General features: G+C 35.4%; 1 protein-coding gene across 1 annotated transcript in view; it reads right to left on the reverse strand.

Moving 5' to 3' along the window:
• RNF180 (ring finger protein 180) overlaps window positions 1–18779 on the reverse strand; it is a 63058-nt gene that overhangs the window by 43946 nt on the left and 333 nt on the right. The window contains exons 2-3 of the mRNA XM_014258835.2: window positions 16722–16817; window positions 12141–13088 (exon numbers count right to left, since the gene is read on the reverse strand). Coding sequence (XP_014114310.2) covers window positions 12141–13088; window positions 16722–16817 — 1044 coding nt within the window. The remainder of the gene's footprint in view (window positions 1–12140; window positions 13089–16721; window positions 16818–18779) is intronic.

Genomic DNA, 18779 nt, shown 5'->3' on the forward strand with positions numbered 1-18779 from the left:
GGAGTCCCCTGTGTATACTTAATTTCCTAAAATTTCCTAAATACTAGCAGTTATCTGAATAAAACTTACCAAATTATAAATTTTAGCTGGAATGAAAAAAGAGATCAGAAAACACTGAGGAAACACACAAAAAAGGAAGATGGTAAATTTGTTTCCATACAAATAATCAGCTCACAGTTTTTAGCTTTTTCTAGAAGAATGACTGGCACACCGTTTTTACCTTCTCCCAAGAATCATAAGTGTAATGTTTCATGCTATTCATACATGTTTGTTTGTTATTTTTTTTAACAAAAATTTTGCTACACCCAATTGGAACACAGTCAGAATGCTCCAGAACCATCTATTCTTTCTGGTTCAGGAAGCCCACCCAATTTAACACTCCACACTGCCTGGTTTCTTTCACTACTTAATGTATTTTAGTTCCCTAATCATATGTGACCTTTTTGATGTTTTAATGAATGTTCTTTGCTCTGTTTCTTATTAACTAAATAGTTTCTGTGACTTATTTTCTTAATCTCTAAATTGCTTGGCTTGAAAACTAGTATGACAAGAAAAACAGTGGGATAAGCAGACAGATGGAGTTTTGTTTTTGTAGTAAAGAGCATTTCAGAGTTGCACTATAATTCTAGCTCTCCTTTTCTTGAGACATACTAATTTTAATCTGAAAATGGAAACAGATATTTTAGATTACATCTTTTTTTGATTTTCTAATTTAACTTTTTTAAAAGTCCCTGAAATTCTTGTTTCTTATACATTTTTGTGTGTTTGTGTATTTGTTTTTGTTTGGTAGGGTTTCTTTTGGTTAGTAAGTTCTCAATTTTCTATAAATCTTTTACTGAAACATGAATTAAATTTTTTGCTTTCATAGAAGAAAGTGAGAATCATCTTTCTTCACCAGTTGCTTCCTCTCAGCTTCCCTTAGGTAAAACCCCATATTAGTTCCCAAGCTGCTAGCTAATTATTTTCAATTTGCTTCAGGATCTGTATTAGCAGTTCACTTTAGCAAAAGGTCTAAATCCAAAGCAAAACTCGAAACAGCTTTTAAAACCTATTGAACAAAATACAAATGAAAGAGACAATGCCATTACATTTGGGAGAAGCATCAAATTACTTATTTAGTTGAGTGTTCATAATGTCAAATATTTATTTGATTGCACATAGTTCTACTAATCATACAAGATTGATTAGTCTAAGTAGTGCAAGCTCTCCTAACAGTGTAGACAGAAGAAAATGAGATATACCAAGTATGAAAATGAGTTCTCCTCAACTTTTTGACCTACAAATATTAAAATTTGATTAACCTTTTGTCAAAGTTTTGGATTTTTTAATAAAGACTACAGGGATAAGGCCTTGTCTGTCTAGTGAGTAAGTTTCTTCAGACTGGTAGCATTTTCAAAAAGGTAAGATCATTAACAAATCAGGACATTTAATTTCTTCATTTTCAATATGTCCCTATGTTTTCTTGCTCATACTCCAATCTCCAGCCTTTAGAAACAATACATCCTATCTCCTAACGCTCAAATGAAAGGTAAAATAACTATAAATAGAAATTTGATTACAAATTACTAATAAAGGGAACTGACAAATTTCCAGCTTTCTCACATAAAGCAGATATACTCTAGAAAGCAAATTAAAAGAGAAATAAACCGCCTCATAATTCTAAATTGTATTAAATGTGAAACATGTTTAGCTAAATAATCTATAAAGCAAATCACTCCCATCTGATGTGTGATCATTATAATTAGTATAAATTATAATAAAACATTAGTGGATCATGTGAGATCAGAAAAAGCAGTGTTTCAAATAAAATCTTGGCAACAGCTAGCTTTAAAAAATTATGTCTTTACAGCTTTACAGACGTAAAGGTGCTACATCATGGCATAGGAAACTTTTGTTTTATCTAACTTTTTGGTATAAACTTGTTTTTTTGATGTTCTTGTGCCCAAAAGACTGACAGTTTCTTCAGAAGTAACAGTAGGTGCTATCTTTTGTTACTTCTGAATTATTTCCTTAATTCTGAAATGCTGTTACCATACAATATCTCTTCAGTATTTTGCAGTACTATATATAAAAATCCCTTTCATTAATTTGTTACTTCAACTTTGCAATCACCTACTAGAATCACTGCTTATCAACTGCAGAAACTGTTTATATGAAATCTGATCTGTTCTATTAGCATGATGTCTTTTGGATGTGTACAATGACTTTTTCTCAGTGACTGCCTGCATAATGAAAGAAATGTAAAGAAAAAAATTATTTTCGGATAGCATTATTTTCTCCCAGAAGCAGGCATAATGAAAAAGAAATGCTTTGGAGTTGAATACTACTAAAGTTAATGGGAGGTTGTGGATTAAAAACATTCATAGGCACGTTGACTGCTACAAAGCATAAAGAAATGGCTGCGGTTTCCTCATCCCTGGAAGTGTTCAAGGCCAGGCAGGATGCGATTTGAGCAACATGGGCTACTGGAAGGAAGATAGAGGGATAGAGGGGTGAAAATGAGATTATCTTTAAGATCCCTTCCAGTATAAACCATTCTATAATTCTGATACTGTAAAATAGCAGAGATCTTTAATTCTCCCAGGTTGTGGGATTTTTTTTTTTCCTTAAAAAAAAGTAAATTTCAAGAATCCTCAAATCTACATAAAAACCACATTTAATTTACCTCAGTTAGATGTATTCAGAGAATTTAATACCCTGAAAACTAATCAGAAATACAAACCTACTCAAACTCTTAGTCACTGAGAATGAGTCAGTAACAATTCACAGAAAGGAAGAACTAGGAGCACAAAATTCAGGGGTTTTTTTGTAAAATTATACCTTAAATTCTCTCCTTACTGTGTATTTGACGTTGTTCTTCTGGTTACACACAGTAAAACTCATAATATGAAAGCACTCTTGTATTATTGTTCCTACCATTGTTGAACTTTGATTTTCATCTGCCACAAAGCATCTTACGTAACTGCAATTTAGTGTGCTCTTCACTCTATCTATGTAATAAGAATCCCTTCTGAAATCATGGGATTCACCTAACTGCACAATACTGCAACCTACCTCTGTGAACAGGTCGTTGTGTTTCTCAGCTGAGAGACTGCAAATTTCATAAATTCTTATGATCTAAGCTGTCTGTGAGCTTCTAGAGAAACTAAAATAATAGTTGCTAAACTTTACAGTTTATAAAATGAAAAAAAGCATACATCTATGGTTCTCGGCTGATCATCAGTATTTTCTTGGAATAGCAATCAATATAGCCTTGGAACAGCAGCAAAGTTTCTGTGGTTATCTGTTGAAAAAACACACTTTTTTTTTTTTCCCCCCAGACAGTCAGCAATAAGTTATGCAATTCATTTCAGTGGGCTGTTTCTTTCTTTTGTTGCTTTCATTCAGCAAGATGCAGTCCCTGTGAGGATGGATCAGGATCTTATTTGTGGCATGGGCCATTACCCCAGCAACTGACCCTTTGGTTGTAGCACTATGAGTACATGACAACTTAAGGCAGAGGTGGCTGCATTTGGAGACTTTCCAGTACCTTTTCAAGAATGCACGAGAAGCATAAATATGTCAGTGAACATTACTGCCTCTTCTTAGCATACTAACCACCAATGCTGGCCTGGCACAGCAAGTAGCTGATGATTCCCTCCTTCTTTTGCAAGATGTGCATATAATGCGTAAAAGCTCATGGAATTTCTCTGCTGAAATCATTCTATACTACCTATATATCCTAAAAGCAATTTATAGACAATAACTTGCTGTCTTAATAACATTTACTTCATTTAAATGAACAAATAAATTCACAGCACAGCCAGCTATTTTGGCCTTTATTAGAGCTACTGACAGTGCAGCTACACTATATTCTAGTCTAAATAATCTAGCTTCAAGATGGTCGTAAAATATGTTGAAGTACATACAGATAATCTCAGACAATCCTGATATAATGTTTTTATCCAGTAGCATCCTGAGCAATTTTCCCTCCTTCCCAACACAAGTGCCAACTTGTTTACAACACAACTCATAACAAAATGCATGCAAAGGTTCTTCCTGAAAATTTGCTAAACTATCTATTCCACTTGTTATTATTAACACCAAATTGTATATAAGACATATCAAACAGCAGAAGAGGTCAGGTTAGAAAACACCCTCAAAAGCTGTAATCACAAATAATGGCATAAAAAGACTGCAGCTGAAAGTAATTAAAACTCTAAAATGTTGACATTTAAATGCTTGCAACAGGAGATTCAAGTGCACCTCAGAAAACAGTAGCTTTTATATTCTATTTTACTCAGATACAATTTTCACAGAAATCACAACAGTAGTTTTACAAAGGTATGTCATGCATTTGGGCACGAATGCATCATTCTTAATACCTTCTTCTTAATCCAATTATGATCAGTAACAGAATGAATGTGCTAATAACAAAGGTCACCATGTAGCAACAAGTTACAACCAGAGCTAAAGCAAAGAGAAACTTTGGCTCAGCAGCAATGCACGCCTGAAATTTCTCCCTCCTTTTATCAAAAAGTTAAAAAAGACAGTGCTTCATGTACCCGCACAGCCCTGAAATGCTGCATTGCTGCTATAGGAACAACCACTGGCTCAGCACTGAACTTGAAAGGCATCAAGGCTGAGGCTAGCCATGCTTGCTATGACTGATTCCCCTTGCCTTGCTTGCTGCTTGGCTTTTTACTTTGTTCAGCTGTGACAGCAATTTCTCTAATTAACCAGATGTCTGCTATGTTATACTTATCTTTCTGTGGTACAACAACTAATAGTAGTTATTCCATGTATAAAGATAGTTGCATTGCTAATATAATGATATAGGGTAAAGAAATGCAGAGCTGCTAACAATAGCAGAGGTCCTGAGAAATGGAGACCCAAGACATGATTTGGAGAAGTATATGCATGGGGTCACACTGGGGTTGGCACTGCAGACTAAAACAGTTATGAGCAACTTCTCAGAGGTCTGTTAAAGAAATGCAGGCTTGGCACTGCACAGAATTGGTTTTAAACATAACAAACAGAATATAGTCTTACATGCATAAAAGGCACCACATAAGGTACTTTGGATGTGGCATGAAGTTGTAGCTCAGTAAAGAGAGAGTGAAGGTACAAAAGTGTGTTACCAAACACGCATTCTGGGGTAAATAAAAAGAAACCATCAACATTAACTTAATTTTACACTCAGTGAAAGAATTTAAACATAAGAGCTTCCCCTTTTGCCCTGTATATCCTCTTTCCTTATTTTAAGTAACTTCTCCAGGACTTCATATTTCCCTAACAAAGGTCTTAATTGAAACTTTGTAAGTAGTGCTTGCCTACTCTAGCTGTGGTTTCATTTCACTTAATTCTCATCCTGCTTTGCTTTGGTGGCAACTCTAAATAATGTTTTTAGCCCCCCCCAGCAATCAGCTAAGAGATCCATAAGCAACCTGAGAATAAATCTTGTTATGAGTATCATCACAGAAAGAGTGAATGAAATCCAAGTACATAAATGCACAACAAAACACATTAAGGATTTACAATTTCAATAAAAACATGACCATGCAAGAAAAAGAACTGTAAACCAATGTGTTCAGGAAAAAGAGATTTGTATGACGAAGATAACTTTGGTCACAAGTTAAACCTTGAAAGCCTAGCACTTTCACTACAAGACTGGGAGCTGCTAGAAGGTTATGAACTTGAAAACTCAAGGCTGTGGTGCCAGCAAGATAACAGCACCTGACAGTGTGGATAAACAACGCTGTATCTCACCCACCTGTTTATCCAGAGTTCAGATTATCATTGGGAGCATGAAGAGCAAACTGACTTCTTGGAAACTGACCACTAGACATCTTTTTCAGATAAAACACTGCTGTTTTCAAAAAGATATAAAAGAACCAGTGAAATGTCATTAAGAAATGAAGCAAAACTGCCAGTATTCTTCCCTACAAATCAGGATCCTTTCCAAGAGGATACTTCAGTATTGAAGCTGGCTACAGAACCTTACTCTAAGTAAAATGATTGTGAGAAAAAATGCAATATAGCTGGAGATGTCACAAATGGTATTTTTCTGAGACCTTCCAGAAAACTAATACAAGCTTCCTCATTAGCAAACAATGTAAACATATAAGATACACACAAAATGGAATTTATAAAAGAAATACTTCATCTGCTTAACAACAGCAACCATAAGAAGAATCATTACTAATACTGGCAACTCCTAGACTTAAGCAGCTATTATCACACCCTAACAATTTACATAATTAACACATGCTAACAATATAATCATACCCTAACAGAAGCCTAGAAGTCCCCCATGAACACAGATGTGCACACACACACACACAAAATGCAAGCAGCCCCTGCACAGGAATGAAAGAGCTGTCCTTTGCTGAACAGAGGAAGTTGGGTCCCTCTACTGTTAGCTAGCTAGTTCAGACCTGCACCTACACCTCAGAACCTGCATCATGCAAGCCTCTGGAGGAAGCACAGGTCAGGAGCTCACAGAATTGCTCCTATTTACAATTTAGGTTTTATATACTTCAATTTAATAACAGTGCATTCTGCCATCACACAATGTTAATGGCTGAATCTGGCTTTTCTGCAAGACAGAAGAAAACCTTTGACAGATATTTATCACGTTACAAAACAATATTGGTAAAGCAGCCCTTGGATTTACAAAGAAATTCCAAAGTCTGAACAGGTTTGTTATCTCAGACTGCTTTTTAGAAAAGCTTTAATTAAAGATAAAAGTGATATACTCAGTACTTTTGAGACACCTTTGAAAATATTTACGTCATATCAGGGTCTGCTGCACTGAAGCAATTCTTAAAAGTGTACTTAAATATACTTCTCACTGCCACTCCTTAAAACTCCTTCACTCAATCCAGCCCAAAAATCTCCCAGAGATTTATGTTTTGGTTTTCTTATTGTTGTTTGTGAAGTTTTACTGATTGCTTAAGCATATATAGTATGTTAGAAATCACGGTTACAAAGTACCACAGATCAGCTTTCTATTGGAAGCACCAGAGTGACAAAAATCTGCATTTTTACGAGGATTGTTAGAATACCAAATAAAGGAATGAAAAGTAAAACTTGCAAAAAAAAAAAATAGAAGGATACCAGACTGACATGAAAGGCAAGCAGCCATGAAATGGAGTACATGGCAGAGGACCATTCCCATTTACATGTCAGGCTGCACACAGGATGTGACCTTCTAGACTAACATTCTCCTGGAAAGATACCTCAGCACAGGGAAATACAGCTGTACTAGACACATGTGCATCTTGACACTGTCTAAGAAGCAGACCCATTTAAATATTCCATGCCATGCTTGCAAACTCTCACCAAGGACAAAATAATCAATCCAAACCAAAGTATCTTCTTCTGAAAGCTGCTACCTGAAACCGACCACTTAGTTTACACACTAATTTTGAATTTTTTGTATTTTGTAAACTATATGTTTACTGATGAGAACTAACAGATTTATAAACTGTTTATAATTTTCTATATAGTATTGTAAGTGACTTAAAGATCAAAATTGTCTCAAAGACAGCTAAGCTCACCAAAGGATTTTGCTCATTATAGCAAACCATACCAAAAGGCAACTGCTCCTTGGTGACTGCCCTGGCTCCCTGGCCCCCACCCTGCCGCTGTTGGATAAGCCTTTGTGAATTCCAGGAAATCTCCACAGTAAATGAAGCCACACAGCAAGAACTAGAGAAAAGAGAAAGGTGGTAATTTTGTCCAATAATCTCAGACTAGGAAGAGGTAGACAAGCTGGGGAAGCACTGATAATGAATACAAAGAATCCAGAAGGAGAGCCAGCTCAGCAACTGTGCTGAAAATCAGCTCTGACTGGTCCAGCTCTGAAGAGGGATGCCATGGCCCACTGACTCAAAAGAAGAGGAAGACTGAGCATGGGACTAATCAGCACTGGAAACAAGCAAATCATTTAACCAAGAGAACAGGAGCACTGTGTACCCAATGAGTATTAACACCTTTTTTTTGCTAAAGTGTACTAATGGGGAGAAGTTTTGAGTGACCTTTGACCCCCACTACTGAGAAGACCAGAAGAGGACCAATGGGGTGACATCTAGAACCACAGGTGGTGATACCTTTTTACTTAATCTGCCTCTCTCAGTCTTTTTCACTCCCCTTCCCTCCTTTTCTATTTCTTTGTATCTCTCTCTACCTCCCATTTACTGTTAAATGAAACTCATACTGTTGCCTTCAGCACATGGTCTTGTTTGCACCTTAGTTTGGGTAGAGGTGTCTCTCAAATAATGGGATGCTAACATTATTTTATCATAGTTGGCACTGATCTGAATGGTCTTTGACAATAGTACAGTTCCCTCTAGGGGGGTTGTGTTGTTCCTTCCCTGGGAAATCTTAGAAACTTTGTCACAGCTTTCCTCTAAGGAAGTTTATGTGTTTTCTCTTGTGGGAACTTTAGAAAAAAAAATGGCTGTCCAGGATGGCCAGTGCAAAAAAAGTATTTTGTTACCTTTCCTTGAAAAATTTGTTAGTTTCCCTTCTACCCCACAGATGGGTTGACACAAGAAAATTGAGTTATTGGTTCCTCATAATGAACTATTGGTTATTCAAAAATCTGAAGATGAAATACCTTGTGAAATAAATATCCCTACAAGATTTGGTGAAAGAATTGTTAAGTAAGTTAAATAAGGAAAACGAAAAAAGAATACAAGTAGATGCACTGCTAGCTGTCAAGCATGATGATGCCCAAGAGCTTTGGAACGTGCATGAGACGGAGAATCTTAGGAGAAAAACTGCAGGATACAGAACCTCTAACATTCTCTGAAACATGATCTTGTAAACTGACATTTTTTGTTTAACGGAGAAGTTGGGAGATAGTGCATGAGTCTGCTGTTCTGCTAAAGAGCAAAACATACCGTTTGCATTGGCATCTGATAACATGTTGATGCTTAATTAAAATTGAAACCACAATTGATTGCCAGGATCAGCAAACAGCTACTGGAATGGTGCCTTATACAACTACTAAGATATCAAAGTCTAGCCATAAATCAGGTAAGATTGAAAGCCATTAATATTAATGCACTGGGATACTGAAAATCTGGGTATGCTTCCAGGATGGCAAAGAGGTAAAATCGTTGGAGTAAACTGAGCCAGTGTTATCTGCCAAACTGTTAAGGTTAATTCATGGCCCCCGGGTAAGAAGCTGAAGTCTGCTAATCTTAACCCTTAAAGAAATCTAGGTTAAGCAATTAAAGCACTCCGTAATTCATAAGTAGTGACACTTGTCAAATTTTTACAAGCAGTCTCATTCCCTCCAGACATTACATTAAATGGAGGAAATCCCTGTGAAAAGATGAGGGAAGCAACAAGAGGAGTGCACCAAATGCTTCATGAAACAGAAGTTAAAACTCTCTAAGGGGTAACCTACCAGGGAAATTTGTGTTGCTTTCTTTCTCTAGGAGTGTCAGCACTCTGACGGGACTGAAGATCTAAAGAACCAGCTCAGAGTGGATGAAACAGTGGATTTACATAAGAAAGCTCACAGAAGTCAGCTAAGAGGATATGATACTTTTCTTTTAGGGCCTTTAACATTTGTGGTAGATACCGGACATTTGAATCAACACTAGATGGATTTTCCATCCTCTAATAATCTGTCAATAGTAGGCTGAATTTTCACTTTTTTTTATAGGAACCTGCCAACATATGAGACTGAACTGCATGGAACCGATGAAACTTTTCATTGCCATCATAATTGCTTGTATTATCACCTTATTAATGTTTGTGATTTGTTTGTGTTTTCATTGCAAGTGAACTAGTTGGGAGACCATATATTAGTCAAACCATTTTATGTGTTTTTAGTTTGATTTTTTGCCAGGTTTATTTTGTCTTTTACTGGGAAAAAAATTGTGTGGGAAGAGTTTTAACTTTTGTCTCATGAATGTGTAATTTTGTATAAATTAAATTTAGCCTGAGAGTTGGCATAAGAATTTATGCATATTTGGAATCATACAAATATGTATTAATCAGTTCTGCCTCAGAAGGCTTAGATTTATGATGATTTGGCTAAATTTTTCAGAGTTATTAATGAATGAGCTGAATAATCCTAATGAAACAAAAGAAAATGTTCCATGGGAAATGGGTGATAATTTCCTTTCTAGACCAGAAGGACAAACAGCCATGGACTGCAAAAGGGACATGGGTAAAATGTGTTATTGTTTATGCGGTTTTTGTCTTTTCTTGTACTGCACACTATTTCTATCACCCCACGGACAACCCAAGAACTAAGGAAAGGTCCCTGGAATACAGTGTTTGAGCCACAGGGTGGTGTAAGGAGAGCCAGCTCAGCAACTGTGCTGAAAATCAGCACTGACTGGGTCCAGCTCTGAAGAGGGATGCCATGGCCCACTGACTCAAAAGAAGAGGAAGACTGAGCATGGGACTAATCAGCATTGGAAACAAGCAAATCATTTAACCAAGAGAACAGGAGCACTGTGTACCCAATGAGTATTAACACCTGTTTTTTGCTAAAGTGTACTAATGGGGAGAAGTTTTGAGTGACCTTTGACCCCCACTACTGAGAAGACCAGAAGAGGACCAATGGGGTGACATCTAGAACCACAGGTGGTGATACCTTTTTACTTAATCTGCCTCTCTCAGTCTTTTTCACTCCCCTTCCCTCCTTTTCTATTTCTTTGTATCTCTCTCTACCTCCCATTTACTGTTAAATGAAATTCATACTATTGCCTTCAGCATATGGTCTTGTTTGCACTTTAATTTGGGTAGAGGCATCTCTCCAATAATTTTCTTAGCTATCGAAAATTCAGAAAATCTGTACAATGGTTTATTATTGCAAAAAACATCTAAAGATTAAAGTGTCTGGAGAGACTAAGTGACATGATGGTGAAAATGCTCATATACATTGTGCTTGTACATCATCATTTCACTTACCAAAACAATGGATCTGGAATTTTTAAAGCCATTTTAGGGATCTAGACATCTAAGAATTTTTATAGACTTATTAGAAAACAAGTATTTTATATGAAGACATCCAGACTCTTAGCTTTAGAGACACATTTTACAAGAAGAAGTTTTCAAAAGGTCTCAATACCAGTTTAAGTCTTAAAGCAAAACATAAACCCTTCCCAAAGAAGAAAGAATATATGCATACTATACTGAGAAGACTCACAATATTTCCCAGACCCATTACATTTTCAAGCTAGGTCTCACATACAATTGAGGGAGACACTCTCTAAGTATTCCAAGTATTCTAAGTACTCTCTAAGCTCTTAAGAGAGCTTAAGTCTTGAATTCACAATGACAAACCTACCCAAAGCAGGAATAAATTGCTTAAGTAGATACAACTTCTCTTATTAGTTAGCATGTTTGCTTTTGATTACCACACAGTTGTTTCGCTGCAGGAAATTTATGATGAGAAATTTTCTTTCAAAGGCATATTATCATTAGTCATTCTACTAAATTTGAGAGCGAACCAAAACTGTGTTAGTCATTTTGTAACTTTACTTCCCAGCCTTCCACCAAAAGTTGTGACTGCCTATGGCCTTTAATTCTATTCTGCTTTAGATGGTTTAAAGAAGGAAACCATTACTGTACAATTGATAGGAATATGTAAAAGTTTGTGTTAGATTGCAGACAAAGTATTTATCTACTAAAGCCTAACATTTTAAATAGCAGTTACCAACTGTTTACTCAAAGAAAAGTATTTGTTCTACAACAAATAATTAATGCATTTAAAACATTCTTAACTGTAAAGTTAACTCAAAAGGCCATTAGTTTAAAGTTAGAAAATTCTGACATGGTAGGGTTTCTCATTTAGAAGATTCAAATATTTAGTTTTTCTTTAATCCCACTGATGAAATTTCACTATGTTTTTCCCCACTTCAAATTTACAACTACATCACAAAATAATAAGAATGACAAAGAAAACCCATCATGTTTTGACTTTGCACAGAAAGAAAACTGGATACGATGAAATTAGAAAAAATCTACCCATGGGAAGGGGTCATATATCTTTGCTTGCCTGATACCTGACTGTAGACAGTTCCACATTAAATCAGTATTAAAAGACAACATGAAAAAAAAGTCAGAATGATTTCTAAAAGTAAGTCAAACTTTACCAAAAAACAGCATAAATAATTTTAAACACTTACTCGCTTCTGTAGACATTGCTCTCTCATTCTCTGTTTTCTCCTCAGGCTTTTTGACTTGTCTCTTTCTCTCTTACTCAGCTTTTGGTTGAAGGAAATACTGGTAGGCTGTACAAGACCACTAGGTGTGATGTACCACTTGTCTTCTACAGCCCTTGTAGGCAATGAAAGATTCATCACAAATGGGGACCCATCAGCAATGACACTCCCAGAAGATTGCCTGGTAACTTCAAAATCACACTCACTTTCTGTTTCTCTGTGTAGTAATGTGGTAATGGAAGTAACTTGAAATTGGTTTTGTAGTAAGTCAGCACTGGAACTATTCAGATCCTGAAAAGAACTACCATCTTTCCTATTGGACCCTAATTGAAAGCTCCCTTGTATGTAAGTGGGTGGATTTTCATTTTGGCCAAAGTAAAGTGTTCCCATGTTGCAAGTTTCATATAACACAGGTGACAAAACAAGTCTTTCTCCAGTATTTAAATCCAAGCTACGTGATCTTCTGTGAAAAGGTTTTGCAGTGCATGCATCTTTTAAAGGACAGGAAGAAGGGAGATTTCTTTTTTGATTAAATGCCTTTAAGAGAAGTTTTTTGCTTTCTATCTCATATCTGGGAGCTCTTACTTCTAGACAAAGTGCTTCTGTTAATCTGCCAGCTTCATTACTACTTCCAGCTGCGTAGGAAAGTCCTTGATTTTTGATTTCTAAAGTTGCAGTTACTACTTCATGGCACTTATCCTTCTTAAAACCAGACTGAATTTTGAGAAGCAAATGTTTTTCTGATGTTTTTGACAATTTAACAGACAAATGTGGCTGATGCTCAGTCCAACTTCTGCAGAAATGTCTATTTACTAGCTGTCCACAGGAACATTCTTTGTTGCAAACAAAGTTAAAGCCCCCTAAGCAGGCCTCACAGAACGGACAGTGCAGTTTTCCAATTGTCCACTGTGCCTATTGACAAAAAGAGAAAAAAACAAAAAAAAAACCATACAACATGTTCACTGAAAATAAATTAGCAATAAATAATTACTGGAGTTATTTTCTCCCTTAGTAGGAAGACTTTCTTCTTGTTTTTCAAACACAATAAAAGACACTTCACAGAAGAAAGCAAATCCATGATAAATAATGTTCTGGTCAAATCTCTGCTTGCTACAGTGATAACTAATTCTGAGAAAACTAAAACACATATTGTGAAATGTAGACACTTTGAAATATGTTTAAAATTTATTGACAGATAGCATAATACTGCAATACTAATGAAAACATTAGGTCTTTAAAGCAGTGAAATCAATTTCCCAAGTTAATCTGGAACTGGCAAGCACAGCTTTTCAGCTGAGTGTTCTGAGTGCTGATACATTTGTTGCATACTAAGTACAGTGGAAGGGGATTTCTTATGAAAAGAATATGGCTTTTCACTTTGATTACCCCACAAAAGCTTAAAATGGTATTTTTACTTTGGTGTATGTAGCATAACAACATAATCTCTGTGTAGATACCATGACAAATCCTTAATAATCTATATATAAGGAGACAGTTATTTTCATTATTTATAATTCTATTAATTTCTTTTCAACCCTGAAGGCACTTTTTCAAAAGGAAATACATATCAAAGATCTATAAATGCCTACATATTAATACAACTCTTAGTCCTCCTACATATTTAGACAACTATTAGTATTTTCAGAAATTATGATCATCTGTCAGGAGCACTGTTGAGCACTAAAATTATGCAAGTGTTTGTAGGATCAAAGCCCAGGGGAGAAAAACATTATCAACTCCAGTCATACTTCACTAACTTGAGCGTCTAAAGAACCATGAATATGGAAGCTGCCCGACATTTCCAGTTTAAGCATTGTTTTCAGTTACAAATGTTCTTCAAGGCGATTTGGAAAGGTATGTCCATAACATAAGGATGCTTGTCCTATTGAAAGCTGCAGAAAATGTCAGAAAAACCAATTTAGCAGTTTCATAAAAAAACTCCAGCAACTTTTGTGGAAAAACCACACACACACAATGCCAGAAGTTCTGGAAACACTTACTTGAGAAACTTACTCCTGCCTTGTGGGTTAAAACCTCAAAATTACACAAAATATCAAAGATATATCTTTCATTGCACCAATAAGAATCTATTTCAATCTGGAAAGGTTTGTAGCTTGGAGAAAAAATAATAGTTTACATATAACCAAAGGCTTTAAAATTCTTGAGAATTCAGTAAACATGCACAATCCCTCTCAGTTTATAAGGCTGGCCAGTGTGTACACAGGCCATGCCTAAAGAAGAATTAAGCTTGTTCTGAGACTTAGTCTTAAGTCTCCCACACTCCATTTCCCAGATGCCAGGGTCTAGACACTAAAATTAGGGGAAAAGCACTTTCCAGTGACTTTATTGGGTCTCTCTAGCGTAAAATAGCATCCTGAATCTTCAAATGGAGAAGCAGAGTGATTCACGAAAATTAAGAAGGCTAGAAGCCTGGAAAAAAATGGATGTGCAAGACACAGTATGGAGGAAAAAGGACATCTCTATGTCCCATGTGTACAGAGACTGGGAGATGAGGTGTGGTACCAAGGAGCCTGGGACTGATTTAGCATGAGTTTGGCAATGGAGTGTGGAAGCACTGACTCAGTAAAAGATGTAACAGCCTACTAGTGGAGGAGGTGGTAGGGGGAAAATCAGCAAGATCTGAAAGGGAGCTGAGGGTACACAGATTTAGTGATGGACTGCATAAAGAGGAAAAAATGGAAATGGCTGGAAAAAGAAACCAAAACAAGGGATAAGTGATGGGTAAAAGAAAATCCAGGTCAATAAAGGTCACTAGCAGCACTAGCTACATATTTATAATTATTGAAGATTATCTATATATTAATATGTACATGAAATCCAAGGAGATTGGTTAAGAACAGGGACAGATGGCAAAAAAGAACTGTCTGGGAAGCAGTGGGTTTTTACAGCCTGCAAATAGATTTTGCACTTATGTAAAATGATTTAGCCTTTGATTCAGGAGTCATACAGGAGAAAATAACACATGATCGCAAAATTATTCAGAGCCCAGGAGGATCTGGAGATAAATCAGAATTGTTTAACACCCCCACACCCCAACATTTATCCATAAAAACACAGGATCTTGCCAGAGGAGACAAAGTGAATGAGGCAAGAGTTCCAAGGATAATAAGTGATACAATGAACACAATGATGTCTAAGGTGCACACAAAAAATTGCATTGTCTGCCTTTCTCCCCTGAGGAGAACTGCTCCTCTGCAACCTTAAGTAAACGTGTCAAGCAGTCCACAGGCTTTGTATTTCCTTGGTCCCCAATTTGACCCTCCAGGTTTTCAAATGCAGAAGCTAAAGGTCCAAAAGAATAATTTAAGAGCTAAAGGTGAAAACAATATTACTATCAATATTGAATCCAATTTTACTGAAATAATTTAAGAGGCAAAAAAACTGTAAAAAACTGCCTCATTATTGAAGAGTCATGATTAGGCAATATTGTAAAGTGAGGAAATAACTCATGAGCTGTAATTTTCAAACACACCTCCAGGATTAGTGTTTCTGAACATAACTATTCTGTTATGTTCATTGAAGTAGAAGAGACAACTAATTTTAAAAAGTTTAATTAATTTTTAACAAAAAACCCAGATAGAGCAATACAAAGAAGGAAAATGAAGTTTTTAAATTTTTTTGAATGCTTAGTTCAACAGTCATAACAATATTTTGTCTTTATGCATCATCTTCATGGGTTTGCTTAGGGCAGAAATTACTTAAAATATAGTAAAATTTTATACTGAAGTCTAAGGAGAAAGGAATGCAAACATTATTTACTTATCAAAATCAAAGATTCTTGAAAGAAAATCTGTGCTGCAAAAAGTACAGCTTCTGCTTATTAGTATCTAAGCCCCAACATTAATTTCTAGATCTAAAACAACTTTAAGAAAACACCAACAGAAGTAGTCAGTACAACAAGAAATTTATGAGATGGTTTGTAATTTCAAATGTGCAGTTAAAACTCATAAAAGCTGTGACACTGGCTTGTAATCAGACCTTTGAATTTTCAGGAAGGTATCTACTTTCTATATGTATGACATAAGTGCACATTAAGTATAAGAGACTTAAATATAAAATACATTCCAAAAACTGATCTCTTAACAAACCTCCAATCCACTTTTATGGGGAAACATGCTTCTGTTGTCACTGTCAACCTACATGTTAGTACTGCAAGATATGATGATCAAAACAAAGCAAACCGCAAAGCCTAGGTAATAAATATAATATCAAGCATTAACAAACATGGAGCGATGCCCATGATATTTATGGAAAACCACAGACACATTCATCAGTTAAAGAGCAGGAAACAGAATTTATCACTTGTAGCACTTCTGCATATGTTAAAAACAAAACAAAATTAAACAACATTTAAGAGAGGAAAAGAAATCTGTAAATGGTAATGATAGAAGTTCCTCAGAAGAATTCCCTCAGTTAAAAGGTCTCTGTAAAATACATGGATCTAGCCAGAAAAGTGTCCTTGAAATTTGTCCCCTTAATTATTTTACAAGTTGAATAATAAAGATGCAAGAAAAAAATATCTACCTTTTCAATGACACATTTCACCCACTCTGGAATGGCTTCTAAGCTTACATGCCATGCATTGCAAGAATTCTGAACAGCAGCTGAAAGTTGTGATATCTGTTAATAAAACAATTGTACTGGTACTCAAAATTTATGTAAGCTTTTTTTTTTCTTTGAATATAGCCAGAAGTCAGCTCCCCAAAATCAGTAAACATTAAAAAATTATAAACTTCAAATATGATGTGCTTTTTTAAGCTAAAAATCAGGTAGATACTGTCAATAGTTCTCTATTTCTGTATCTAAGAACATTGGGCAAACTCCACTGAGGAAATGTAGGTGTCTGGAGGTGGTTTTGTTTTGTTTAAAAGAGCAGAAAGTATGCAGTTGCAGGCCTTCTAAGAATATTTGGAAATTGATTTTAGAATCAGTGTAAGCCTGCATAATTTTTCAGTAAAGACAGAAAATATAGTTTACATGAAGACTGTAATCAGCAATGCACAAATGCAACAAGTGGAATTAATTTTCTAGTGCTTTTTAGAATAAATAACAGAGTAACCAGTTACTCTGGTAACAGTCTAAAGTCTTTTAGTTTAGACTTTAGAGTTTTTACTGCAATAATGTGATCAACTGAAGAGAAAAAAAAAATCTAAAAGCCTGTAGCATTTCAGTAATTGATACTAAAAAAAAAGCAATTACCTAACTAAAGTAGAGATACAGGGATGGCTAAAATTATAAGGAAACTCTGGTGAGAAAGTCCTTAAAAGCAGTTGTTAAGATTTATGAATATGGAAAACTGTGGATTTTATAAAAAAAAAAAAAATTAAAAGTCATTGGAATAAAAATTTCATTTTGCTAAAAATTAAAAGTGTGACTACAGACAGAAGATAGAAGCTTTTAAAAATTCTCCAAGTATTGATAGAAGACAGATAGATCAATATATCTATGCTATATGTCTATGCTGGATTTTTTGTCCTCTCTGTGAAGACTATCTGCACTTCAAAATGGATACAATTATTAGTGTTTATACTATGTTTGTAATTTGCACATTTGTTTTAAAATTTGTTTTATATTTTTTCATTCATAATTCAGCTACGTCTTTGACTGAAGGTCTAAAATTCACCTGTGAAAACATGCTGAAAACATTACTCTTCTTATCATAGTACTGTCTTTGCCTCCCAACCTCTTTAGATACAGTGCTAAATTATACTTTTTTATTTGCTATCTACATAACTGGAGAAGAAGCTGCTTCAGTCATGTGCACAATGATGGGTGGACCTCCACTCACAACTGAAAGCTCCACCATGGGGAGCTTGAAAAAAGATAACTCCTTCTTTTCACTACATTTTTTCCATGGAAGCAGGTGGAATTCATCCCTAAAAATCACTTCAACCCACACAAAAAAGAACCATCAAATATAAAGTGTGAAAATTATTCCAGAACTTCAAGCTCTGTAAGCAAAGTGATTAAAATGGGGTTTATGGATAATACTATCTTGACCTTAAAAAGTAACTTAGTTTCTACACCTATTGGCTGTACCCCTCTCTAGTGCCAGAAAGAATGTTGTTGCATTACTAACACCTTAATAAAAACATCACCACCTTCTCTTCTATTTGCTTTTTAATTTTGATTCAAGAGGTTGTAAGCCTTTTTGGCACATCTGGAAAGAACCTAGGTCTTTATTAGTAGCTGCCATTATAAAACAGTAGGAAATAATCTTTCATAGTTTTATTCTGTGTAATTATCCTTCTGTTTATTTTAATAAAGATAATATAAATTACTGAGCAGGCCATAACCCTGCTCAGGGCAGACTAATCTTATGAACTGTTCTTGTGCACAGACTATGGCCCATATTAAAAAAATGAATAGCAAAATTTTCCGATTCTACACACAGTTAACCACCACAGTGGAAATTAGAATCAGTCTTAAAAATACACCTTAGACACAAATAATTGTCCTTTAAGAGATATTAAAACCAAAAAAAATAACTGCTTTGAAACCATCAAAACCAAATCGAAAATATATTTCTATATTACAAATGGTGATGCTCTATACAGGCTAGTAGTCAGGTGTCCATGAACA

This window comes from Pseudopodoces humilis, chromosome 4, assembly GCF_049639895.1.
Source record: "Pseudopodoces humilis isolate 2021_Gansu_Grassland_sample_001 chromosome 4, ASM4963989v1, whole genome shotgun sequence".
Classification (NCBI taxonomy): domain Eukaryota; kingdom Metazoa; phylum Chordata; class Aves; order Passeriformes; family Paridae; genus Pseudopodoces; species Pseudopodoces humilis.